The sequence below is a fragment of the Panthera onca genome, chromosome A1, assembly GCF_046562875.1.
Source record: "Panthera onca isolate mPanOnc1 chromosome A1, mPanOnc1 haplotype 2, whole genome shotgun sequence".
Lineage (NCBI taxonomy): Eukaryota > Metazoa > Chordata > Mammalia > Carnivora > Felidae > Panthera > Panthera onca.
Window position 1 is genome coordinate 77,484,720 of NC_138339.1, and position 27,512 is coordinate 77,512,231.

The 27,512-nt window shown below is 34.8% G+C and overlaps 1 protein-coding gene, 1 long non-coding RNA gene and 1 pseudogene across 2 annotated transcripts in view; 1 reads left to right on the forward strand and 2 right to left on the reverse strand.

Moving 5' to 3' along the window:
• Positions 1-21,633, forward strand: part of ST8SIA4 (ST8 alpha-N-acetyl-neuraminide alpha-2,8-sialyltransferase 4) — a 100,693-nt gene extending 79,060 nt beyond the window's left edge. Inside the window, 1 exon segment of the mRNA XM_060635296.3 lies at positions 17,282-21,633. Within this exon segment, the coding sequence (XP_060491279.2) occupies positions 17,282-17,564 (283 nt within the window). The 3' untranslated portion in view covers positions 17,565-21,633.
• The window catches only part of LOC132675566 (uncharacterized), a 241,261-nt gene continuing 216,932 nt past the window's right edge, over positions 3,184-27,512 (reverse strand). Inside the window, exon 5 of the long non-coding RNA XR_013555938.1 lies at positions 3,184-3,279. This is a non-coding gene — a long non-coding RNA (uncharacterized LOC132675566). The remainder of the gene's footprint in view (positions 3,280-27,512) is intronic.
• Positions 25,669-26,560, reverse strand: LOC132680385 (glutathione S-transferase P pseudogene; annotated as a pseudogene).

The following is a 27,512-nucleotide window of genomic DNA, read 5'->3' on the forward strand; positions in this document are numbered from 1 at the left end:
GTAATGAACTCACAAAGTGAAAACTCACCTCTGGAGGGAAGCAAGTGCTCATCCGGGACAGGTAATTCACCCTCCGGTGAACAGGAGTGGACTCATGTTTTGTTGTTACAGTCACAGCTTTGCTCTGACTGGCAAGATGTCTCAGAACTGTAAGTTAAGGGGCCTGATTTTTCACTTTGGTTTATATATCTGTATATACATAGATAAATGGATGTGGATAGAGATTCCGTTTGAGACTTGAACCACTTAACTGGTGTTTATCACAGTGCGCATGGTGCTTATGCTGCCCATGGCATCAGGGAAGAGCGTTGCAATGGGACACAGAAAATCTGTGATCTTCAAAGGCACTTCACACGGTCCTCATAGTGTCACAGAGATTGCTACCACGAATGTCACTGCTATTTAGAGAGCCATGAGAGTGACATTGGTACATCCTGGACTTCTTAGAATGGCGTGTAGCCTCAAGTGCAGCTTGTCACTGATTAAATACAGAGCCCACCCACTGTGAGAAAACTCTCTGGAATCCCAGCTGCCATTCAAAATGTGAAATCCAGGATGTGACCTGTCAAAATGAGCCACTTCAGCATATTGTGGCAATGCAGCTGTCACTGAAATACATAAGTCTTCAGAGAAAAGCATTCCGACTGTTTCCAAGGTGGAATGCATACAAATGTACAGCTCTGGTCACATTTGGATGTGACTTTTTCAACAGGATCCTCTACACTTAATAAGCAGATGGGTGAAAGTGACCCCAGTACCTCTTCTCATCTTTGATTGCTAAGCATTTTCTGGAAGCAAACTGGTTCATTATTTCTCTTGGTCTGTTTTTGAGAGAGGTAGGAAATATTTGGAAGTCGTACATATTTAAATTAGGCATTAATATCCTTCTCTTTCCTCAATAAAGATGAAAATTCATCTAGATTCCCCAAAATATTTCAGTGGAATGTCTGAAAAAGAGACAGTTCTATAACCCAGATTTAAAAGAAGTATTTTATATTTATTACTTGATACTGAACTTATCCTATTCTACATTTTTATAAATTTATAGCATTAACACGGAAGTTTATAATAAAATTTGAAAACCTCTAACTTGTTCCATTAATGTCAAGAGAAGCTCAGTAAGATTAGTGATGATATAAAAATTTTCCAAATAATGGGGCGCCTGGGTGGCTTGGTCGGTTAAGCGTCCGACTTCGGCTCAGGTCATGATTTCATGGTCTGTGAGTTCGAGCCCCACGTCGGGCTCTGTGCTGACATCTCAGAGCCTGGAGCCTGCTTCCGATTCTGTGTCTCCCTCTTTCTCTGACCCTCCCCCATTCATGCTCTGTCTCTCTCTGTCTCAAAAATAAATAAACGTTAAAAAAAAAATTAAAAAAAAAATTTTCCAAATAAGGAATTAACACATATGGTCCCTCAGGTGTGCCCAAATCGGTGGCAGTAAATCCATTTTAGAGCAAATTTATTTTCTTGTAAGTTTACTATTTAAAGTTTCTGAAAAGTAGGAAACAGGGTCAAGTAACAAATTAATGATTGATTGGATGTGGTATGTTCTTGATAAAACTGGCTGAAATAAGTTTCATAACAAAAATGCCTCATCCTAGAGTTTTATTAGGGATTGTAGAGATCCACATTGTCAACCAACAGACTTCCTTCTAACAGCAAAAGGAGATGTGAAAAATATTTGATTCAACTAACACTACAAGTCATAAAAGTCTTGCCATCTCAAACGATTTTTTATTTTAAGGCAATATTGTGAACTATGCATTCTGATATTTAGGTAGTTATAACAGATCTATGATTTGTTCATGTATATATACATTTGCATAGCAAACTAGCGATATACATTTACATATGCATCGTATGTGCTTATTTACATGTGTATTCTACATATCGGTATATTATATAAAATGGTACATATAATATGCAACATATAACTATATGTATTATATAGTCATACTTAGTATATAATATCTAGAGAGTCACTTTTTAAAAATTTATTTATTTTAAGTAATCTCCACCCCCAATGTGGGGTTCAAACTCACGACCCCAAAATCAAGAGTCACATGCTCTTCCAACCGAGCCAGCTGGTTGCTCAGAGATTTACTTTTTAAATTAGAACAAAATATCCTATTTCCTAATCATAACCTGTAAAATTTGTTTCACTTATGTCAGAAACTCTTGATTCCAACAATTCATTAATTTATTTTACAAGTATGTTCATGCTTACTGTGTAAAATTGAGTAGATTAATGTTTCTAGTTTGTATATATAGAAATTTAGAACTTGTCTGTTGCAAAGTACCTGAAAGCCATCACTGAACCATGAGGTAACCTTGAGACTTTCACACATTTCATTTCTCCATTGCACTGTGACAGATATTTTTTTTCCCCAAACACCTATCATATTCCCCAGATGGCTTAGACATCATCCCTGGAAGATTATGAATAATGTTTTAGGTTGAACAGATGTAAGCAATTTGTAATTTTTCCCCTTTCTGAACCAGCTTTGTTTTGATGAATCAACTGGAAATTGAAACTTATGTAGAAGTCCTGTCTGAAAAGGAGCAGTGTTTTCCCACAGTGGAATATGTAGTCAGCTCTTAAGTGTGGGCAAAAGACCAGGAACAAGGAAACTGGCCAAAATGTGTAACAATAAAAACCGGAAGATCATCACTTAGCATTGTAGTGTAGTTTCAATTTCTTTAGTCTAGAGCACCACATATAAAAAATAGTTCTAGGTCATTACAAACCAACTCAATTTCCATAAACTTTTGAAGAGATGGTATTTAACTAGTATATGTATCAGGTTGCCTGTGTTTGTCTCTGGTCAGAAAACTCTACAGAAAACTAATTTGGGAAATGGAGAACACGATTAAATGTTAAGAGAGAAGGGAATAAGCTAAACTTCTGGCAAGGATTTGTTTACTCTGCCAAATTATATTTTATATAAATTATACAGATTACAATTATATTTTTGACCTTAATATAGTCAACCTAAATTGAGCCTTACTGGAAATTCAGTTTTAGGGAAAACACTCTACAAGGTATAAATTAGTTAAATACTCTTTTATTAAAAAAAAAGATGATAAAAAAATCTACCTATGACAGCTAAATTTTAATTCTACAGCTATAGGTTGCACATTTATTTATACACTGATATTCCACTTGTAAATTATTTTCCTTACCATAACCAGTTGTCAGACCTAAAGGACCACTTAATGCCTGGAGTTCAGTCACCGCTGTGCACCTTCCAGAGCCTCTCTCTGACCTGGTAATTCTTGCTGTGGGAAGAACAATCATAGTGAATATTTTTGGCTTTCTTTAAATTGACGTTTATGAGACAAACTAATTGGCAATTGGTCTGGATTAGATAACTGAATTCTTAAGTACTTCAGAATTTGGAAACTCTATATGCTACAGACAGAATATAATAACCAAAATGTGAGCTTTGAAAGACAGCCATCAATGTTCTTATTTGTATGCTTATTACTACATTTCAACATTACCAACTGAGAAAGCTTAATGTTAATATTATAAAAAATTTTTAGGTAGAATTAATAGACCATTCTTAAAGCTATTTTAAACCTTGCCCCTTTTAAAAACTGCCAAATCTCATGTCCTTCTTTAGTTATATTTGGAATTTCAAAATAAATAGTATGACTTAAACCCAATCAAAAGAATTGTAACATTTATTATAGCTCTTCTACATCCACACCACTCCAGAAATCCACCTGTTTCCCCGTTTGCAGTTGAAATAATCACTGGCTTTAATAAGCTAGTTAAGGATCTTATCAGGTCTCACATGTAGGCAGCCATTTCCAGGAACTCATTTGGTATATTTTCTTATTTAATTAAGGAACTCTACAGGATGGCCTACATTGGCGCGCTCTCTCTCTCTCTCTCTCTCTCTCTCTTAGATTCTATAATTAAATGTTCCTTGGATATATAGCTTTGTCCCTAAACTCCTGAGTTTGCTTTTATATACAACTGATAAGCCAAAGATGAAAGGCTTGTTTTCATGCCAATACAAAATGAAGGACCCTCAGGACTGCTCTAACAGAGTGTCCATGAATTTTAATGATTTGCAGCTTTTTGGTGTAGCATTTCATTTACCCTCTTTATTTGAAAGTATGAATGTTATGATAGCAACTGAGACATTTTAGAGGTATTTTATTAGTTAAGCAAGACCATTAGAGATTCAGTGTGAACTTTTTTTCCAGTTTATTTATTTATTTTGAGAGGGAGGGGGAGAATGGGAGTGTGAGTGGGGGAGGGGGAGAGAGAGAGAGAGAGAGAGAGAGAGAGAGAGAGAGAGAGAGAGAGAATCCCAAGCAGGCTCTGCAATACGGGGCTCCATTCCAGGAACCATGAGATCATGCCTGAGCTGAAATCAAGAGTGGAACACATAACCAACTGAGCCACCCAGGTGCACCAGTGTGAACTTTTTTAATATTTAAAACTTAATCCATGGGGTGGCTGGGTGGCTCACTCGGTTAGACATCCAACTTTGGCTCAGGTCATGATCTCACAGTTCCTGAGTTCAAGCTGAGGGTCTGGCTCTGTGAAGACAGCTCAGAACCTGGAGACTGTTTGGTATTCTGTGTCTCCCTCTCTCTCTGTCCCTCCCCTGCTCATACTCTGTCTCTCTCTCTCTGAAAAATTAAAAAAAAAAAATTAAAATTAAAAAAATTTTAAAAATATTTAAACTTAATCCTTTTATTCCAAAATTTAAATGTAATTTATTCTCCAGTAGTGCATACTTCTTTTCTGAACCTATATATTCTCCATATTTCATCTCTTGCTTTCTGTACTCTTTCATGTATTGTGCGTGAAGGAGGTTTTTAAATGAAATTGGAGTCAGCATTCAAAACAATATTACATGAATGTACTAACACAAAGAGAAACAGATGGTCAAGAATACTGTACACATGCTTTGTAAACCAACTCCCACAGATTGCCTGTCTTCAGATTTTTTTTTCCCAAGTAGAATCAATCATCAGACAAGTGATTTCAGATTCTTTATTATGGAAATATTCCTCTTGAGCACCAACAACAAAAACAAAAAGCCATTTCAATTACATTTCCATGTTAAAGAAAGTTATGTTTCACCCTCTTGGTAAGTTTATTGTTATGAAGTCTGAGCTAATTATCTCTATCAACTTATATTCTCATTCAAAGAGTCAGGAAAAAAGTTTCCTGACTCTCATTCCTGAATTTCTATTATATCAGTAAAACTAAAATAAAACAAATCACATAAAATAAATGGTTGTCTTAGGCAGTGCCTCTAAACTTCTGTGAATTTCATGATTGCTATATTCATTTAAACTGCATAGTTCACATTCTAGATGGAAACCTTATGATCATTTCTCCCTGCTTGTTAAAATTTATCAAATTTAAAAGAAGTAACTATTAGGCTTTTTGTTTTGTTTTGTTTTGTTAGATGATTTGGCCCTAGTATATAATGCAGGCAATAATCCATGAAGTTCTTTAAAAAAAAAAAAACAAACAAGAACTACACTAAACTCAAATTCACTAGTTGAGTGAATATTCTATAGGTATGTGCATAGGTACTGTGTCTGACTTTCTTAATATGCATCAACATGATATACATACATTTGTACATAAAATTCATAATTTATAGTGAACTGTTATTTGTATGAGATCATCCAATTTCTCCAATATTCCAGAAGGTAAGATGTTTTGCCTCAAATTTACAGATCAGGAAACTGAAACACAGATAATCAGATATTAAGGGTGGAGGGATTCTCACCTGAACTAACTGAATAGGATTCTTGCTAAACACTAGAATCATTAAGGAGGAACACAGAAGGCCAAAGGAGAGGCCTACTTGAAAAGAGAGCTCAGAGAAGCATAACTCAATTTGGTTGAGACAAGAAGCTTCTAGCTAAAAGTACCATTGCTACGTATATGATAACTTCATGTTTAACCTTTTGAGGATCTTGCAGACTGTTTTCCAAAGGGTCTATACCACTTTACTCTCATGTACAGGCACCAACAATGTATGAGTGTCCCATTCCATAATATCCTTGACAATACTTACTATTATTTGTCTTTTTTATTATAACCACCCTAGTTGGTATGAAAAAGTATCTCATTGTGGTTTTGACTCACATTTCCGTGATAGCTAATGATGTTGTCCATCCATATTGGTCATTTGTATATCTTCTTTAGACAAATACCTATGCCTTTGCTCATTTTAAAATTTAGGGGTTTTTTTTGTTTTGTTTTGTTTTTGTATTTTTATTATTGACTCATAGGAGTTTATTAATTTTGATGCAAGTCTCTTATCAGATATCTGATTCATAAATATTCTCTTCCATGAGTTTTTTACTATTTTGATGGTATCTTTTGGAGCACAAAAATTTATAATTGTGATGAAATCCAATTTAATTTTTCTTTGGTTGCTATCTGAAAAAAAGCTTTGCCTAAGGTCATCGTACTTTATTCCTGTATTTCCTTCTAAGAGTTTTAGAGTTTTAATTCTTTGATTGAGGTCTATGATCTATTTTGAGTTCTTCTTTTCATATGGCATGATGAAGGCGTACAACTTCATTCTTTCAACAGTGCACATCTCAGTTAAAGTACAGTTAGTTACACAGTAGCTTGATTTTGTAGTACTGTTTTCACTTTTATACTTTTCCATTGCAAAGAATAGCATATTGCATAATGTAGTTGTCTTTACGGCTGTATTTGATTGTTTTATTTCCTCAGAAGTGCAAGAACATTGTTTTGTTTTGTTTTTATTTTTACTAGTGGACTTTCATTTAACAACTAGTTTATAAATGTGATTTATAAATTAAATTATTCTACTTAAAAATGTATTGAAGGGATTGGCATTCAGTGAGGCTGAAAGAGAGTAAAAGGAGGAAAATTAGCATTGACTCCATCAGATTGGAGTTTCATCAAAAAGAGATGGCATCTGGAGGGAAAAATACACAAGCCTTTATTAATATTTTGACTTAATGAAAATATTATGTACCACCTATAGCCCTTCAAAGTTTCAGGGATAGGAATATAAAATTTCCCCTAATTAATCTGGTGGAGGAGAATTACAACGGTAGTATTTCTAGTGAAGGCAGCTCTGGAATATAATGCAGACCCCAAAGCCTGCATCAGTGGTGTTGCCTTGATGATATTCCTTTATGGGGCTTTTCCTTCAGCTGGAACCCCCTTTATCAACTTATATGCTCATAGAAAGCTGTTTATTGAGTGATAAATTTATGTCACAGACAAAGCAATTGTCTAAATGGGCAGTCCCTTCACTATTGCACACTTTATGGCAGGAATAAATATAGAGAATAATGATCTACATTTGACTAACCTCCCCACATGTGATTATTTTGATACTTGCTGGGAAAGCTTTAAAGAACTTCTGAGAACTTGCTTATGTCTATCTTGATTCTGTTCCTTCACTGGGCTTTGAGAAGTCTGATCTTTGGCTGATGTTTAGTTTGTATACTTAGCTAGCAAGCATTTTACATTATCAAATGGATTATGGATCACATTAGTTAGTCTTGACCGCTCTTGAAATAGATTTTAGCACAATCCCTATTTGGAAGGTTAATGTAACCTGACTTATTGATGAAAACTGGGCATACCCATTTGTAAATTGTCCAAATCAAGCTAAAATAAGGACATCAGACCATTAGAAGAGTTGTTTACATTTTATCATAGTAAAAGGGACTTTTATTAGGAAGTTGTCTTTATGTTACCTAGGGAATGTGGAAATACAATCTCTAAGTGCCTTCTTGGAAGTGGTTTATGTAGAGAAAAAATTTCCATGAATAAAATACTGCTATCATTTTTATCTTTCAATATCTAACCCATTTTTGATATGCTTTGAGATTACCTACCCCCACTTGCTTTTAATTATTTTTTTTTCTTTTCTTGTAGGACCCCATGTCCTATGATAAATGATTTCATTGTTTCCTTTTCATATTAATAGGAAAAATGAAAAGTTTTCATAATTTTTGCTTTTCAAAAAGCAATGTGATCTCATAAGGAGGATCCTACATAAGGCTGTTTAGCAGTAACCTTATTTAACTCCTTCATCATGTTTCAAAAGACCATCCCCCTTCTGTTTCCAGTATTTCACCTTTTGGATGCCACTACTTCCTCATTCTGCAAGTTCAGATTATAAATTTCAGTTTGTCTTTCAGACTTCAATTGTGTTAAAAAAGAAGGTCATTAAAACCTGTGGCTTTACATCTACTTTTTTTTTTTTTTTTTTTTTTTTTTGGCACAGCCCCCATGCACCAATTCAAGTTTTTAAGCATTATCTTTGAGAAATTCCAAAATATATTATCTTTAATAACTTCTTTTAAAATATTTTAAGTACTCTTTTTTTAGACTTTTTAAAGACTTTAAGTACATCCAATGTGGGGCTCAAACTCAAAACCCTGAGATCAAGAATCACATGCTCCACCAACTAAGCCAGCCAGGAACCCCCATCTTTTATATATTTAATATAGAATTAATCTGTATATTATAATTGTTTTTTAAATTCTCCTTCACCAAAATCAGATCAACATGTGATATAGTTTTGGAGTGATCCATTTAAATTCTATTTGCATTTCTTTTGTGGTGAATAAAGTCTAAAGGATCCCCTTTGTTTATTTTTAATTTTTCTCACATCTCAGCAAGATTCCATTTTCTTGGACACTATTCTCCCATTAGCTTTATCTCTGAAATTGTGATGGATAATTTTATAATTTTTAAATAACCAAAAAACAATTTATTAATTTTTATGTAGAGAAGAATTTTCGACCTCTAGATACGAGTAATATAGGGAACTAGAAATGATATTAAAGTTTTTAACAGGGTGATTTTATCAAAGGGCTCTATAACATTATTGAAGAGATGAGCTGCATGTGATATCAGATTATACATTATAAAAGTAGGAGTAGTTAATCACCACAAGCAAAACATAGACTCCAGCTACAAATAGATTAACTCTCATGCTCCTCAATCTGAATTCAGAAATTGTGACCTTTTAAAAATGAGAGTTTTAGATATAGTAGGAACCATATTAAAAATCTCATTTTATTGTTGACTAAACTGAAGCTGAATAAATTTAAGTTGTTTGCCCAAGATCATGTAGTTAGTTTAAGGTAAAGCAAAGCCAGCACTCCAACTTTTCCAGTGCTTTTCCCACTATTAAATATTACTACTCCGAGATTGCCAAACCATGAGTATGTTCCATTTTATTAACACTACAAATCTCTAAAACACCAGCAAGAATAAATTAAATATGCATTCATTAATTATCTACTGTATATCCAGGACGGTGCTAAATATCATATTTAAGAGATAAAAATAGAAGACTCATTCATCTTTGTTTTCATCATATAATAATGTTAAATTTCTCTATTATCTTACATTATTGAATGCAAATTAAGGGCACCTGGGTGGCTCAGTCAGTTAAGCAGTCTGACTTGATTTTGGCTCAGGTCATGATCTCATGGTTGGTGAGTTTGAGCCCTGCATCAGGCTCTGCGCTGACAGTGCAGATCCTGCTTGAGACTCTCTCTCCCTCTCTCTCTGCCCCACCCCACCCCCACTCCTGCTTGCTGTCTCCCTCCCTCTCTCTCTCTCAAAATAAGTAAGTAAATTTTTTTTTAAAAAGATGCAACCTATACCCTCATCTTCTCTCTTTACAAGTGAGGTATAAATAAATAATTACCTGGAAATTTTTCTAAGGTAAGCTTCCTTAATGTTGAATTTTTTTGTGCAGACCTTATGGGTAGACAGGTCAGGAAGAATATTTTCTATGTGTTCTCCAGCCAGTGGTGTACTGGAGCTAGCTGGTACTGGCTGGCAAGAGTGGATTGTGTTCCCAACTCAGTGTTCACTGATGTCAGGTCAGTAGCTCGAAATCAACTGTGATGGGAGTATTTACACCACAGAAATTGGTAAAGGCAACTCTTTCTCAGCAACTCTTTCTCCCTGGTTAGTGACTGCTGGCTGTTAAACAATTACCAACACACCATGTATAGCATATTGGCTGAACAAAATCAGACAAATTATTTACTTCCTGAGCTTTTCACTGCACCTTCTGCGCAGTAGAAATGATAACATATACTGCAGCATATATAACAGGATTTTATGAGCAGCATGTGAAAGTACTTTAAAACTCTGAGTATAAAATATAATAACTAACATTACAATAACAAGAGTTATATGTTCACTGATAAAATATAAGACACTTGGCAAAACCAATATAATAAGAGGAGATCTTGAGTTTTATATCACTATCTGTGCTCAACCAGACTACATATGTGGCCAGGTAAAAAGAGGGCTGAAATTCAAAATTAAGGTCAAAGCCCGATTCTTGTGTTGGACACCAAATAACATAAATAGGTACCAAATAGAATATAGAGATTATTGGGCCTAAATTAGTATCCCTATTCCTTTTTCCATGCCATGAAAACTCTATGCCTCTGATGAGTCAGGTTTATGAAGGTCAGTATAATAATGTAGAGCTGTGCATGCAAAGGGCACCTAGAAAAAATACTGACAAACTGACCCATTGAGGTTATGAATTCCTGCATTTTAATAACACGTCAAAATACTTTAAGAAGCTTATTCATATCTGCATGGAAATCCCTACCCTTTGATACAATGTCATTGCCTTTGACATTTGCAGTGTGGTTAAGTAAGTTATATATTGAAACTACAAAATCGTCTTCTGACGTGGAACACTTTTGAGAGTGTTCATGGGAAAAGTGGGTCCTATATACTGGTCAGCTCTTATTTGCCTTTGAAAGAAACAAAAAAGCCAAAAAAGCTACATGTGTAAAATACATCACCATTGACACCAGACTATTAATCACCAAAACACCATACAGAACTTTATTTTTTCCCATATGAACCCTATGTTGAAAATGTTCTGGGGAATTACTGTTCCAAGCTGAATTCTCTTGAGAAGCTAAAGAATCCCATTCATTTTTAGTTTAAATTGAAATCACCATAGCCAGATAGGGGTGGTTTAAAACCCGGTCTGTCACCTATAATCTCCATGACCTTAAACTGGTTATTTAACCTGTGAAGCCTCGATATCCCCATCTGTGAAATAACATCCATTCATGGGTTTGTGATGAGGATTAAAGGAGAAAAACAACATAGGTAGAGTACTTAACATGGTCTCTGGTCCTTTATACACTCTCAATTAATTAGTGTTACCATTGCTACGTTTTATGCCACTGCTTATGTCTATATTCCTGACTTTATTCCTAGCTTGCCTAAGAACTTGAAATATGCTTCTTATCAAGGTAGAGTTAAGCATCTATTACTTTTTCTTTCAATGGAATAACATAAGGATTAATTATGGTGGACTGAATTATTCTCTGTGAGTATAGTGCTGGAAGTTTTTTGTTGTTGTTATTTGTGGGTTTTTTGTGTGTTGTTTTGTTTTTCTTTTCAAGAAATGATCATCCACCCTGCTTTTGTAGAAAGATGGGCTATTTCATAATCTTAAGAGGTATTATGAACTTAACCAAAACAGCTTTAAAACAAAATTAAGTTTTCTATACTTTAAAAAGTAAATTCACATGATGGAGCATATTGCAGACTGGGAATATGATGGAAGGATAATTTGAACAGTTGAAAACAAAACAGCAGAGATATGCCATTTCAATATGCCAAGGATGATTGCTTTAAGTGTTATATTAGCCAGCCTATACACATGTACTTTTTCTAAGAATGAACCAACATATTAACAAGTATGAAGGACAGAATATTCAAAAACTCATATATAATATTCAGATATTATTAAAAATTAGTTTGGAGGCATGGAGTACAGAATTGGGGCAATGCCAACATCTTCTGCAAAGATGAATTATGGAAAGCTAATTTTTAAATTTTTTTAATGTTTATTTATTTTTGAGAGAGAGAGACAGAGCATGAGCAGGGGAGGGGCAGAGTGAGAGGGAGACACAGAATCAGAAGCTGGCTCCAGGCTCTGAGCTGTCAGCACAGAGCCCAACACAGGGCTCGAACTCACCAACTGTGAGATCATGACCTGAGCCAAAGTCAGACACTCAATCGACTGAGCCACCCAGGCACCCCTGGAAAGATAATTTTTAAACAATATCTCAAATTTCTGTAGACATTTCAGACCCAGAAGCCATAATATTTACCATTAACAGAATCTTTCTGGGAAACAAGCACAAAGCTCAGTTGTGGGAAGATAAATATGAGAGGAGAAGTAGTGTGAACAAGCACCTCATGCTATATACTTCAATATTGCATTCCAGATAAAAGAATCACTGGGCTCATGAATGGAAACTTTGCATATAATATAACATTAAAACTGGAACAGTGGGATTCCATACTTTATATTCTAGGATATTTTAATATATATATTATACCATATATAATATATATTATATGTATTTTATGCATATTTTTATTATATATTTTTATATTCTATTTTATATTTATATAGAAATTTCCATGTTTTTGATTTTTGAAAGAATAATATCTTAAGAGGAAAAAATACCTATTACTTCTAAACTTCTACACTTTTTTGTTTAAATATAAACGCTAATTAATATTCCTTGTTTGCCAAAATGTTGAGTGTGAACTGTCATGAGTGTATCAAATGTGGAATGCTGTTGACGATAAGGTTTTTTTCTTTTATTTAGAAAATGTTGGTTGCTTGAAATAATATATTTTGGCTTATCAGGTGATCATTACCCAATTTTAATATGAGATAAAAATCTAACCTATTGCTGGCTTTAATGTCAAAACTACTATAAGTACTTTTTTTGCTTTTCAGTATATTCAAACCTGAAAAAAGCGAAAGAGAACAGAATGAGGAGCAGGTAGCACAGCAGGGCCAAGAGTGTTTCACACAGTTTCAGGCAGTGTGCAGTTTCATGGAGACAGAAGATGTGAAACACCAATGGAATCTTACAGATGAAGGAAACTCCAAAGCCACACAATCAAATGCTTTTGTTTCTCAACTAAGGAAACATGCCCACTGAGGCTAAATGACATGACCACAGGGAACATATAGTGACAGAAGGCATTAAGAGAGAAGTGTGAGCTGGAATGAAGAGTGGGTTTTTCTGGAAGATGTTAAAATTCAACTAGTATTACTTACTATGTGTCAAGCTTTCTGCTATGATTTCCACACATACTATCTCTCTTACATTATCATGACAACCTTACAGGCTTAATATTATTAATCAAGGCCCAAGGAAGAGAAGTAGTAGCTTGCCCAAGGGCTCAGGCATTGATATATGATATCACAGATTCATACGCACTTCTTGTGACACAGATTTGGTGGATAGAGACATTGCAACCGCTAAGTTTGTTTGAAATAAGAACAATGGATATGTTGGAGGAAGAGTAGGTAAGACACCTGGCTTAGCAAGAACTGAGCTTCCATGGTGGGAAGTAGTGAGACCTATGGAGGCTACTGCATGTATAAAAAGTTAGAAATGTTCAGGGCACCTGGATGGCTCAGTTGGTTAAGCATCTGACTCAGTTTTGGTTCAGGTCATGATTTCATGGTTAATGGGAATGAGCCCCATGTGGGACTCTGCTCTGTCAGCTTGAGATTCTCTCTTTCCCCCTCTGGCTCTGCCCCGCCCCCACTTGCTCTCCCTCTCTCTCTCAAAATAAATAAACTTAAAAAAATAAAAACAGAAATGTTCAATAAAATCCAGGGTGAGTTTGTTTCATACAACAAGACAGAGTATTACAACATTAAAGCAGAAAGGAAGAGAAGGAGGAAAGGAGAGAGGGAATTAATAGTATCTGAAATAAAACTTAGCCTAGCTGATGAAAAAATATTCTATGTATGTCTATGAATGATATATTAAGACTAAAACAGACAGAGAAACAAGAGGATGCAGCACATTATAACAGTAGTTATCTGCATGTAGTTGACTTATAAGTAATATTTTATTCCTCATTTTTTTCTTCATATTTTCTACAGGGAAGCTGCATTGATTTTGTGATGAAAAATATCAATTTCTATAAAAAGAAATACACACAGAGAAACTAGATTATTTGCTGAATTGAAAATATTGCCAAATTTGAAATTACAAGAGAAATGAATTTGAGATAAAAATTAGAACAGCTTATCCTGAATTAGAATATAAATAGTTCATTATTTTATAAATGCATTATTTTCAGTTCAATATCTTCCTAATTAGGATTTAAAATTTAAGTTAACATTCTATTTTTGATTAACTCTTTATAAGAAATTTGTGGCCTTAAATGTCAGCTTGTACATAAGTAGATACTGTGCGATATGGATTTTAAAATTGTTCTCTGGTTTTGGCTTGTAAAGTTGGCAGATATTATCTAACTGATTGTGCTAATAGAGTTTAAAAAGAATATCCATTTTTGTCCTCTTCACATATGGAATGTGCTCCTGGGCAAATACTGAATATCGGTAATTTATGTTGGCCTATACAATGTCAGGCCCAACATTAGATTTATAATAAGCGCATAGGAAATTCTTACTGACTATATTTGGATCGGCTCCTGTGTTTTTTAATTTCACAGAATGTTATTAACTGTGGCCTTAGTTCTCAACTGCTTTAAGGTTTTGTTTCAACTTATCTGTTACATGTTGACACCATTTAGTAAGGTCTGTTTGATAAATGGCATTTATTTTGTTCTTTTTCTCCAAAAATATCCTGAAAATGGGTAGTTAATTTTCTTTGAAATTATTCAAATTGTTTCAAGCCAAACATCAGACAGTTTTAGAATTTCTAAAGCAAAGTGTATTTACACCAGTGCTTGAACTGCATGGATTAAAGTAACAAGTTTCTAGAGCCTCTCTACCCATTACTTTCAAATAGGATGCTTTGTGATCTGAGTTTAGTTTTCAAAACACAATTTTTATTAATATTAATTAATTAATATTCTAGGTATGTCTTTCCTATTCCAAAATTCACAAATTTATTTCCTCCATAAAAACCTCACTGAAGTCACATCACGTACTTGAGAATTGTCCCCAAAATTACATGTTTCTATTGTTTTCTTCTGGATGTACTGATATCTCCACTATACTCTTTTGCCTGCTAGCTTTTAGATGTCAGGCGTTTGAGGGTAAGGAGATGACTTCACTGATTTTCTGTTGTGGTATCACATGGGGTGCCTTGGATCAAAAAAGTTGAGTTACTATGTATCTGTGATACTATTTTAAAACATTTAGGCCAATAATTTTGCCATCAGCGTTTTTTTTTTTTTCCCTAACATTATAATTGCTTATTTGTATTACATAAAAAAGTTGCTTTGGTATTTTGTCTATGAATGATCAGAGTTGAATGAATATTCGGGAAATCTTTCCAGAATTAGAAAATGCAAAGTGTTTATTTATAATGTGTTCTTGAAGTCACATAAAATGTGACCTTGGAGTCCCATATAAATAATATGGCATTATACTATTTCCTGATAGCTTTTTTTTCTCACTTTAGAAATAACATAATTCAGCACAAACTTCATATTGTCAGACTATTCCTAATCATTGACATTCATTGGTGGAAATAATCATTTTTTGACTGAGTTTGAACTTGCTTCACCTGTTTTAAAAATTTATAAATAAATGCATTTTTTAAAACTAACCAACTTCATCAACTGACATCTGTAATCACACACAGATCACATTACAAAATTTTCCAATAAGAATCATTCTATGCTAGAACATCTGCTTTCTCAAAGCTGAGGCAGCTTTGGTCTCTATCAGTCTCTTCAAAACCTTCAAACCATAGTTTAACTAAACTTCTCACACAGAATCAATATCTAGGTTTCTTCATGATGTCAACAATGCATGGGCTATGGTTTTTGTTCATTAGCTACCTTTGTGTTATGAGAAAATTCTTATATAATCTTCTTTGAAGACTCCTTCCAAATGTTCTTTACTGAGAATAGGCTTTCTTAAAAAACTTTTGTTACAAAAGATCTGTAGTGCATTTCATATGGCTCAAAACATTTAGCACGTGGCCTTTACCCAAGTAGAAAACTAAAAGATGTGAAAGGTCAATCCTGGTTCAGAGAGGGAGAAATGAAGGGGAAAAAAAGAGGAACAATAATGGATAAGTATCTTTTCCCTGTTTTGGATGTTTGTAGGGAGGTTTCAAAGTCCAATATTTCTTGATCAGCATTCAGTAGTCTAGATGTATTTGATGTCCCCTGGAAAACGTCATAAATTAGTAAAAAAAAAAAAAAAAAAAAAAAAGACAAAGGAAAGAATACTGTGTAAATCCAAGGCAAGTGTTTAAACACAGCAATGACCAAAATTTTATATAATCTTGCCCTTACATTTGGATGGCAGGGTATATATTTCCCCAAATAAGAGACAATAGTAAAAACAAAAATTAAAAAAAAAAGAATTATTAACTTAATTTTATTTATAATTGGACAACTTTGAAAGTTAAAGAAAATCTATACCCTTCCTCTTTTAGCTGTTTCCACATGAGATAATGAATATGCCAAGAAATACTGGAAACCCCCTTCTTTGCCAGGGGTGATGATTAACTTGTGAATTTGCATGCTTTTCAGGTGAACAAAGTTTGACAACAATGATGGATCTGAACATTTTGGAGTATTTTATCACCTTTGAAAATGAACAGTATAAAATACTTATCAGCATTAAATTTATTTTACCTATTTAACAAAGTGTTAAACTGAATAAGTGGTGAACTGTTTATGTTCATATGTTATTTGTTTTATGTCGTCGTTCTGTGGGTTGAGGCAACATTTTTAATTAGCTTTAGTAAAATGGAATTTGGACAATTGAAATGAAATAAGTCAGTATAATGCAAGTGAAGCATTTGTTTGGATTTTTAATTGAAATATCAGAGATTTTGAAAAACCCAGGGGCAAAGTTTCAAATTTTCTTTTTCTAGGAGAATTACTCAATCTCTGCCCAATTACTGTGTCTTTTATAGTCGTATTTAACACTTTCTGAGAAGATTCTATTCTGTATATTATGTATTTGGTGCTAATTCATTTTGAATATGAGATTCTACAGTAATATTTACATACTTTCTAGGTCCCCTGTTTATTTATATGACCTCAAAAATAAGGAAATAAAGGATAAGAGAAAATAATATAAAGAGATTATAAATTTCTAAATGCTTAAGAAATATTTCTTCAGGAATCTTTTGATTGTTATTCATAAGGATACTTTTCAAATTTGATTTACTTTAATTCCACATAGTATACTTTGCTGTAGGGTATGTTGTGTGTTCCTCTAAATTCTTCTCTTCTGTGTGTGTGTGTGTGTGTTTTCTTTTCCAGTTACTGGCTGACAAACAAAGTTCCCATCAAAAGACCCAGCACAGGTCTCCTCATGTATACACTTGCCACAAGATTCTGTGATGAAATTCACCTGTATGGATTCTGGCCATTCCCTAAGGATTTGAATGGAAAAGCCGTCAAATATCATTACTACGATGACTTAAAATATAGGTACTTTTCCAATGCAAGTCCTCACAGAATGCCATTAGAATTCAAAACATTGAATGTGCTACATAATAGAGGAGCCCTGAAACTAACAACAGGAAAGTGTGTAAAGCAATAAAGCACATTTGAAAACATACAAACAAACTGAATATGCACTTCTTTTCTGAAGATGCTTCCTAAGATTTGAAAATAGGATCCAGAACAAGACTGAGTTTCAGTATCCACCAATTATCCGAAAGGTGATAAAGGACATTTATGAGAAATCTGCTACCAGCTGATGAAATACCTGCAAAGTGCTCTAAAAAACATATTTCGACTTCAAGGGTCCTAGTAAGTGCCACTTCCACTAAGAACACAGTTTGAATGTATAATCAGTAGTGTTTACAAGATCCAACAATGCACTTGTCATTAGTTAATGAGGCAAATATGTTCATCACTGTTGGGCTGCCACGGCAACGCCAAGCACATTAGAAGAGTAACCCAGCCCTGGGGATTAAACCATCCTTGTCAGAAGAAATCAAGATGGAAATAGTTGGAGCAGTGAAATCCATAAGATTAAACAACTCAAGTAAATGCCTTCAGTCAGGACTCTGAGTCTGATCATGAATTTTATGTTTTTGTTTTTGTTTTTGTCTTCTGGAATCTCTTTTGGTTTGGGTATTGGGTGCTTAGAAATCCTTTCTGAGATAAAGATGAATGAGATAAATAACCTTCAAGAAATCATTTTTAAAGTTCTTATATTTTTAAAGAGCAATCACACAATGACTTTGTAAAAACGTTTTATTTTGCACAACTTTAAACCTCCAGAGTTTTTCCCAGTGGTGTAGAAGGTACCAGCTAAACTGTGCCACTCAGTAATCTTGAGCCATTCTAAAGGAAAGATGTTCAATGTCATCTGAGATGGTAAAATTAGCAGGAAAAAAAAAGTACTTTTGGTACCAAAGATTATACTGATGTTTCTACACAACAAACCATTCTCCTTTCATGAAAATAATATATTAATATATTATGATGCTACTAATACAGAAGTTGTCTTTAAATATGTTGAATTTTTCAAACTCAAACTTTATTTTTATTTGAAGAAGACTTCCATAACTTTTACATTTCATAATAATTTTCTGGAAGCATTTTGCCCTTTAGGATAAATGTCAGACTGATAGGGCTGAAATCTGACTTCCAGTTCTTTGATATTCCCCTTATTACTCAAATGGAAAGATTGGCATTCTCTTTACATTACTGTTAAGTTTTCTTAGTGCAGAAATAACGTGATTAATAGAATGCTGTTTCCAAAACAGGGATGATTACTTTTAAGAGGTTTAATAATGAAACTGTGTCAGCATTTTGCACTTCAAGTGAATGAAATTGACCAATATTTTCTCTGTGGTTAAATTTATTCACAGTACTACATTAATGTGTTTTCAAAGAAGCACATGAAATTATTAATAAAGTGATTCAAAAAGTTTTAACATGTGATAGAATTGACCAATGGGCCAGTTTTCTGTTAACTTCTACTTCAGCGGCAGGTAATTCTGACAGTGAATTGTTTAGAAAGCAGAAGTGCTGTGTTCCCACTTCTACTCTTGGATTGAAACCCTTAGATGACCTCTTGTTTCTTAGGGAAGGCAGTGTAAGAAGAGAAGAAATAGTGTGGGGAACATGTATGTTTTGTTTCTTAGGGAAGACAGTCTGAAAAAAGAATAAATATCATGGAGATTTTATATATATATATATATATATATATATATATATATATATAATCATAGAAAAGGATGTCCACAGTAATACAGTTCTTAATATATTAATAATACATGGTATTATTTTTAAAAATATAAGAGAACCTTGGGTTTCAAAATCCTATTTTTTAGAATTCATGTGTCTCTAAGAAAACAAAATAGAATGCATAAAGGAGATACATAGCTAAAAATGCTATGAACATGATGCACTTTTATCATTAACCTCTTATTACCTAATGGAAATCTTAAAAGAATTAGGCACATGTTTTGAATGTAAAGTTGAAAAGTCTGATTTATGTAACAAATCCAAAGTAGGTGATTTATAGAACCTTAATTTTTACTATTTGTGGGTAAGTTGTTGGAGTAGTCTTTAATTTGAATTCGATAGAAAATTTGAAGTCACAAGTAAATTCTGGTAGGTACTGTCCATCTCAGAGCTCATTAAAAGTTTGTCTTACAAAGCAGCAGCAAGGAACCTTGCCATTTTTACTGCATTATCAACAAATGTATTTCAACAATTTTAAGGCCACAGCAAAAGCATACAGCCACTCATCGTTTTGTGCATTAATGTTTATCTCATAGATGCATTGAGTAGTGCCTTTTTAGCTTTGCATTGCTTTGTTACCCTAACTTTGTGTTCTCTAAATAAATTGCCCAGTTCTGAAAATGTTCAGCATATAAAAAGGGCTTCAGTATCGACTGAGACTACTTTTGTTCATCTCAGGGAACTTTCAATACTCAAGAATGAATTCAATTAAAGGTATTTAGTGTTCAAAGAAAACAAACTGTACAAGACCATTTCATTCCCTATTGTATACCTTTCCATTCACCTCACCACCTCCACAATCTACTGTGGCCTTCTTACAGGGATAAGGCAAGGAGATCACTAATAGCAAGAAGAAGAAGAATTCCGTTTAACCAATAAGGGCCAAAAGGGATCATGATAAAATAAAATTATATATACGTACTTGAAACATCTGAGGTTTTTTTTTTCTTTTGAGACTATCTATCATATGTTCACAGCTTTAATTTTTTGTTTCTTTTTCACAATTTACCCCTGTACCTGGCAATGCTCAGGCAGCTGATTGTGAAAGATGCTTGTCCTTTAGAGAACATGGTTGTTACTGTGCTGTTGACACGAATAGGCCATGGAAACAATTTCACCATTACCCAGCCTGTTCTATACTTAATATTATGTTGCTCGAATAAAAAAAAAAAAAAAAAAAAAAAAGAATCAGTAACAGATTTTCCGGGCAAATCTAGTGATTCTGCCCATGGGACTGATGAAATTACTGTGGAAGTTTTTGAGTCTCAAAGAAGGTGCTGGGCATTCAAATGTCTTTCTGTATTGTATATCATATGAAATGTATATCAATCGCTAATGGGAATTTCTACATATATGCTTACATAAGAAATTTATTTAAATAATGCTATGGGTAGTGTACATACCAACTAGTTATTAAACTTCTCCACAGGAAAAGGGTGAACAAAGTAATTTATTTCTAATTGAGCCAGTTAGTCATAATGCACACAATGTGGTATTTGGTTCATAGGAGTTGTTTTCACGTGCTTATTGTTGGGGGTATCTATAATTGTGGAAGAGGTGTAGGAAGAGTTACGTATTGTTAGTTGTTACCTCTACAAGTTTGAAAGTTTCCTCATTAGACCTTATCAAGTTACCAATGTTTTGAAAATTGAGTGAGAGAGGGTTATTGTGCATATCTGACAAAAGAAAATCCAAATAAAGCCCACCTAGAAATAGATATTTTATTATATATGTGCTATAGATATATCTATATAGTACAAATAGACATGTGTGATGCATATATACAATGTTATATATGTGTGTCTGTGTTATATACACAGAGTCTGTAATATACACGCACTAGATTTGTGTTATGCTAACATCTTCAGAGGCTGTGCTGTTAAGCACTCTGGAGATAAGACCACTTTAGAATAAAGAAGTTCTTTTGAGACTTCAGTTACTAACCTGAAGAGGGATCTACTTTATAACTGAATTCTATTGTTCATACTTAGAGTGTCAATAAGGGTCTAGTATGGCCAAATCTTAAAAAAAGGAAAAAAAAATTAAAAATTAAAAAAAGTTTTGAAGCTGGCAATGTATTTGACTTAGACTTTTCAGATTGTGGCTCCGGGCCCTGTGTCTCCATTTAAGTAGCACCTTTTAATAAATACTGTTTCTTTGTGTAGGCAAAAAGCACAAGTGTTTCAAATGTATATAGCAGGAGAAAAAAAAAGAGTTTACAGAGATAGCACTGCTGCACAGGATAATTGCTACTGAGTATTTCTTAAATCATTTGTGGAATTGAAAGATGAGATTTATTCTGTCAAGTTCTTTCTGTTCAACACTGTTTCCTATTGTTTATGTATAGCAATTGGGTGTAATTGTTTTATCATTTGTAAAATTGTAAAATAAATTAAATCCCCCCTTTTTTTTCCAATTTTTCTCTTATCTCTTACATTTAAGCCCTCGGTTCCACTTTATCTGTCATTATAAGGAACAGGGGTTTTTGGGTTTTTTTGTTTTTATTTTTATTATTTTTATATATAATAAAGTGCATGAGTGGGGGAGAGGGGCAAAGGGGGAGAGAGAGAGAGACAGAGAGACAGAGTGTGTGCATCCCAAATAGGCTCCACGGCCAGAGGCAAGCCTGACATGTGGGTGCAATCCCACAATCCTGGGATCATGACCTGAACTGAAATCAAGAGTTGGATGCTTAACTGACTGGGCCACCTAGGTGCTCCTCATGAGGTCCCTTTTATACCATTCTGCACTTGTAAAGCATTTGCTAGAGAACCATTAACAATGGATAATGAATATAGACCTTATTGGTATTTACATGATTACTTTTTATTTATAAGGATCCATATACCGTCCTTACTGATTCTTGGGATAAAATAAGACCTGATGTGAAGCTGTAAGATGGATATGGCAATATTTCAGTTTTACAGATGAGATTGAGAGGTTATGTGATTCGCTGAGGGTCACACAGCTTAGAAGTAAAAGAACCAGGATTTGAACCCAAGTGGTCTGACTTCAGTGTCCACATTCTTACCCATCACAATTTGATGCTGCCTCTTTTTATTTAACGAAATTATTATTTAATGAACACAAATCAAAAGCATAAGTAAGTATATAGGAGGGGTATATAATTTAGATGTTGGGACTGTCTGATAAACTATCCCTGTCCCAAGATAGAGCAATCATCCTCTGTGTCTTCCAAGTCAGTAGCTCTCTCCTGGATGGTGTTGGATAAACATTGCCAATTCTTGGTCCAAACTCTTCCTATATTTTTTTCATGCAAGTTTGATTACTTTTATGTTAGAATCTGACTTTATGTATCACAAAATCTACTACATTACAGCTATATAAAACTATCATGAGATTCCTATGCAAACATTTGATTGAATTTGGGTGTTTCATTCATCTCTATTAGCAACTACTGAAATATCTTAAGGTTGAAGTTCTGCAGAGGGCAAAGTTCATGCATTTCCTATATTTTAAAAACTTTTTTACTAGTGTCCTTTTTATAAGAATAGGAGTAATTAAACTCCAAATTAAGGGGGCAGCTTAATGATTTCCCCTATTCACTAGTTTCAATATGCACAAGCCCATGAAAGAAAAACAATCTTGGATGTAAGAATAAAATTGTTTGATTCATTCTTTTATTTTTAACATTTATTTCTTTATTTTGAGAGAGAGAGAAAGAGACAGACAGACAGACAGCATGGGTGAGGGAGGGGCAGAAAGAGAATCCTAAACAGGCTCCAAGCTGTCATCACAGAGCCAGACCCGGGGCTGGATCTTACGAACCGTGAGATCATGACCTGAGCCGAAATCAAGAGTCACTGCTTAACCACTGAGTCACCCAGGAACCCCAATGTTTGATTCATTCTTAAAACATATATCTCAGTTACTTAGTTGCTTAGTTTCTGAAACTTCAATAAACAAGTTATGTGAAATAATTGAATGCCAATATAGAGCTCATGCTCTCTCTCTCTCTCTCTCTTTTTTTTTTTCTTTACTTTTTTGTTTCCAGATTGCTGATTTCTGACTCAATTACCAAAGCAGAAGTTCTCAAGTAAACACAGAGAATACTAGTCCAGGACATGTTCCACAAAAATATGGTCTTTGGATAAGAATTTTGTGTATCTCTCCCTTGGAGATTCAGAAAATATATCAACATAGTAAAGGATCTGAGAAATCTTACAATAAAGAAAGGAATTTCTATGTGAAAAGACACTGGTAATTTTACATGTAACTTCTATTAAGTGTGAAATTATGTTCTACACAACACACTTTGGATAATACTTCAGAACATAACAAACAGTGCAGAGAAGAAAACATGGAACAGCAGGCAGAAAGGTTGATAATTAATTTATTCAGTGTTCTTTTTCTCATAGATCAAAATATTATCTAATAATATTTTCAAATATAAAAATATTTGAAACATATTCTACAAAATGTCTATATTAATTTTTACATTAACAATTATTCTTTTTTTTCCCTAAAATATTAATCAGATCATGGCTACATTTTTTAAGAGCAGTCTCAGACCTAACTTTATTGCTCATTCTGGGCAATGGGAACAAATTAGTTAGCATGAAGGCATTAACAGCACAAGAAGAAACAAATGCTATGAGGTGCTAATTTGCATTTTCTAGAAACACTCAGTGTATTATAGTAAGCTCTCTGCTGTCTGTCCGGCCCAACTTCCCTACCTCTACCCTCCCAACACCACACAGATGCGCTGTCTATGAGCACATCTCTCAGTGCTGCCAAAATGTAAACACACTCAGTTGGTAGCAGATGTTTTCCCGGAAAGATCGTACACTGGAGTTGTTTCACTGTGGGTTCCATGTTAGTTTTCTCCACGACTGGGCATAGGGTCATTGTGTTCAAATAGATCATTTGTCTCTCAGATACAGAACAATAATGGTAGATGCAAGCTCACCTGTTTGGCATTTACCATGTGCACATAAATAGAAATGTTTCTTAAGTCTCTGCCAAGAAGTCAAATTAAAATATATATATGGGCCTTTAATGCACTCTAAGTCCTTATTTGCTGAGCTCTGCAAAGCTAAAACATAGGTTTAGGTAAAAGAAAACTAAGCATTCTCAGCTTTTCTATGGCCATCACTGTAATGCAATCTTGAGGATTGTTATAATAATTGCCTGTATTCATAGTTCTTAGTGCTTTTTTTCAATATCCTAGGCCTTCATTTATGTGGCAATTTAATTTTGTAGACACTGATGGCATGTTTTTCTTATGTGAGTTTATAAACTCATTTGATATGTATGTATTTGCAAATCTTCATGGTAGGTAAAATCTAAAAATACTTCATCTTATAATGGTTACGCTTATTCAAAATTTATGAAGTAATACTACTTATTAGGCACTCTACTAAACATGAGGTTTCCTTGGAATAGACATACAAGAAAACAAGTAATCAGATCCTTCGGTAACAAGTATTCTATTTCTAGAGTTCCCACAGAGTTCAGGAAGCAAAAAGGAGGCCAGGCAGAGGACACAGGCTACATGGGGCATGGTTTATAGTCAGGTGGTAAAATCAAGACAAGCAATACTCCACTATCAAAGAACTAAAGAACACAAACTAGCTGCATTTTTCTTTTTTTTTCTTTTCTTTTCTTTTCTTTTTTTTTTTTTTTTTTAGTAATCTGAACAGTAGGGTCTGAGAAACTATTATCCCATAAAATGGAATTCAAGTCCTGCTTATGGACATTATATCACTTTCACCCCCACTCCTAACCAGAATCATTTAAAAAAAATTTTTAATGTATATTTTTAAGAGAGTGTGTGAGCAGGGGAGGGGCAGAGAGAAGGAGACACAGAATCCAAAGCAGGCTCCAGGCTCTGAGCTGTCAGCACAGAGCCCGACGGGGGGCTTGAACCCACAAACTGTGAGATCATGACCTGAGCCAAAGTCAGATGCTTAACCAACTGAGCCACCTAGGTGCCCCCTAACCAGAACCATTTTTGAATTATAAGTTTAAATAAAACTGAAGTCCTCCCTAAATCAAATACCTACTACCAAGGCCAAATAACTGCAGACCTACTGAAATTATCCACTGAATAAGATTCTCCACTTCCAAATATCTCTGTTAATATTAATATCTACTTTGTTTCCAGCTAGATGGAATGCACCATAAAAAAAAAAAAAGTCTTGTACTTATCTCCAAGTAATGATTTTTAACAATGATTTATTTTTATCACTTTGATACATTTCTAAATTGTCATGACTTTTAAGTTTGATTTTGGGATGGTCACAGAATTTGAAAATATACCTGGTCAAACTTTCCAAGATACAGAATGTGAGCCTTCTTTTATTACCTCTCATTCAGTGACCTCACTTTGCTTCATGGGCTTCTGTTTTTATGTCCTTATCTAAAATGTGTTTCTGAGGATTTTTCTTCAGTCTTCTTCTTCTTTTATTTGTTTTTCCGCCTCACTTGTAAATGTTATTGTTCCTGGAGACAGGAAGGCAGGTAGCCCTCACCCTGTACAGAGAGTGTCCCATGTTCTCACTTCTTCCTGATGCAGTTGATGGGGAGCTTTGTGTGCCAGGAGAAGGGGAAGGCCAGACACTGACAGACACCACACAGGCCAAGAGCAGGGGGAAGGAGTCCAGGCAGCTGGGGGCCAGGACCTGGTGAATCAGCAAGTTCAGCAGGTTGTAGTCTGCGAAGGACATCTGGTTGCCCGAGATGAAGGCTTGGCTGGCCCCCTGGTTCTGGGACAGTGGGATCTCAAAAAGCTTCATGTGCTCTGCTCATGCCTTTATATACTTCTCCTTGCCTGCCTTGTAGTTGTGTAGATAAAGACAAGGTATTTGCAGCAAAGATCCTCCACAATGTCTTTCAGCACATACACCAGAGTCATCTCCCACTGGTCTTTCTCATAGAGCCCAAGGGAGCAGCTTTCAGATGGTATTGGATTGGTTCAGGATAAGATCTCCATCCTGAAACTCAGGAAGCTACCCATACAAACTGGAGGCCTTGAGTGAGTCCTGCAGCCAGGCTTCCTTGGTCACCACTTCTATCTTCCAGCTCTGGCCCTGGCCAGCCAGCAGCATGGGCATGGCCTTGTAGCACCCATTAATAGGGAAGGAGACAATGGTGTAGGGCAGTGGTTGTAATACAGGCTGCAGCGGGGGTGGCAGAACTCTTCTGTTCTCTTTTTATTTTTTTTAACTATCTATCTATCTATCTATCTATCTATCTATCTATCTATCTATTTTTGAGATAGAGAGATAGAGAATTCCAAGCAGGCTCCACACTGTCAGCACAGAGCCCAATATAGGGGGTGGGGGTGGGGTTTGAACTCACCAACCATGAGACCATGACCTGAGCCGAAATCAAGACTCATTCATGTAACCAACTGAGCCACCCAGGCACCCCTTTTCCCTCTTCTTTTATCTCTACACCTCTAGATATCTTACCTATTCTGATGCTTTCTAAACTGGCACATGTATGGATATGTGGGGATAACAAATTTAAGGAATCTATTCAGAGAAAAAATATGCATATTCATGTCATATTCATAATATAGGTTCCCTTTAAAACACAGTTCAAAGTGGTTTTAATGCAAATAGTGTATTGGGCACATGTTCCCAGGGAGTGGAAGCGAGGAAACAGGGTGCCAGAGACAGAATGCTTGTGTCCCTCCAAAATCCATATGTTGAAATCTAATCCTCAATATAATGGTATTTGGAGGTGGGGACTTTGGGAAGTGATTACATCATGAGGGTGGAGCCATCATGAATGGGATTAGTCCTTATAGGAGAAGGGCCCCAGAATGCTTCCTGACCTTCTACACCATGTGATTACATAACAAGAAGATGGCTGTCTTTGAACCAGGAGGCAGGCCCTCAGCAGACACCCAATCTGGCGGTGCTTTGTTCTTGGATATCTCACCCTCCAGAACTATGAAAAGTAAAGATGAAAAGTTTATTATTCATAAGCCACATAGTCTATTGTATTTTGTTATAGCAGACTGAATAGAGTAAGACATAGGGAAAGCATAACAGGAAAGATGAGAACTATATAAAGATGTGTTTTCAAATTGTTTCTGTGGAGACTGAGTGCTCAGTCCCACCTGGACTGAGGAAATTTAGAAGCATCTCAAAATTCAAGGAATGTAAAGAAGAAGCAATTATGCATCAGACTCTATCCTCCATTGAGAGTTTCTCCATGAGTGATAAACTTCCTGAACTTTTGGTTAGCATAAATGAATTCTCAGGTAGCTCCCACAGATGTCCCAAGGCATGTGCCAGAAAAGCACCCAAGCAGT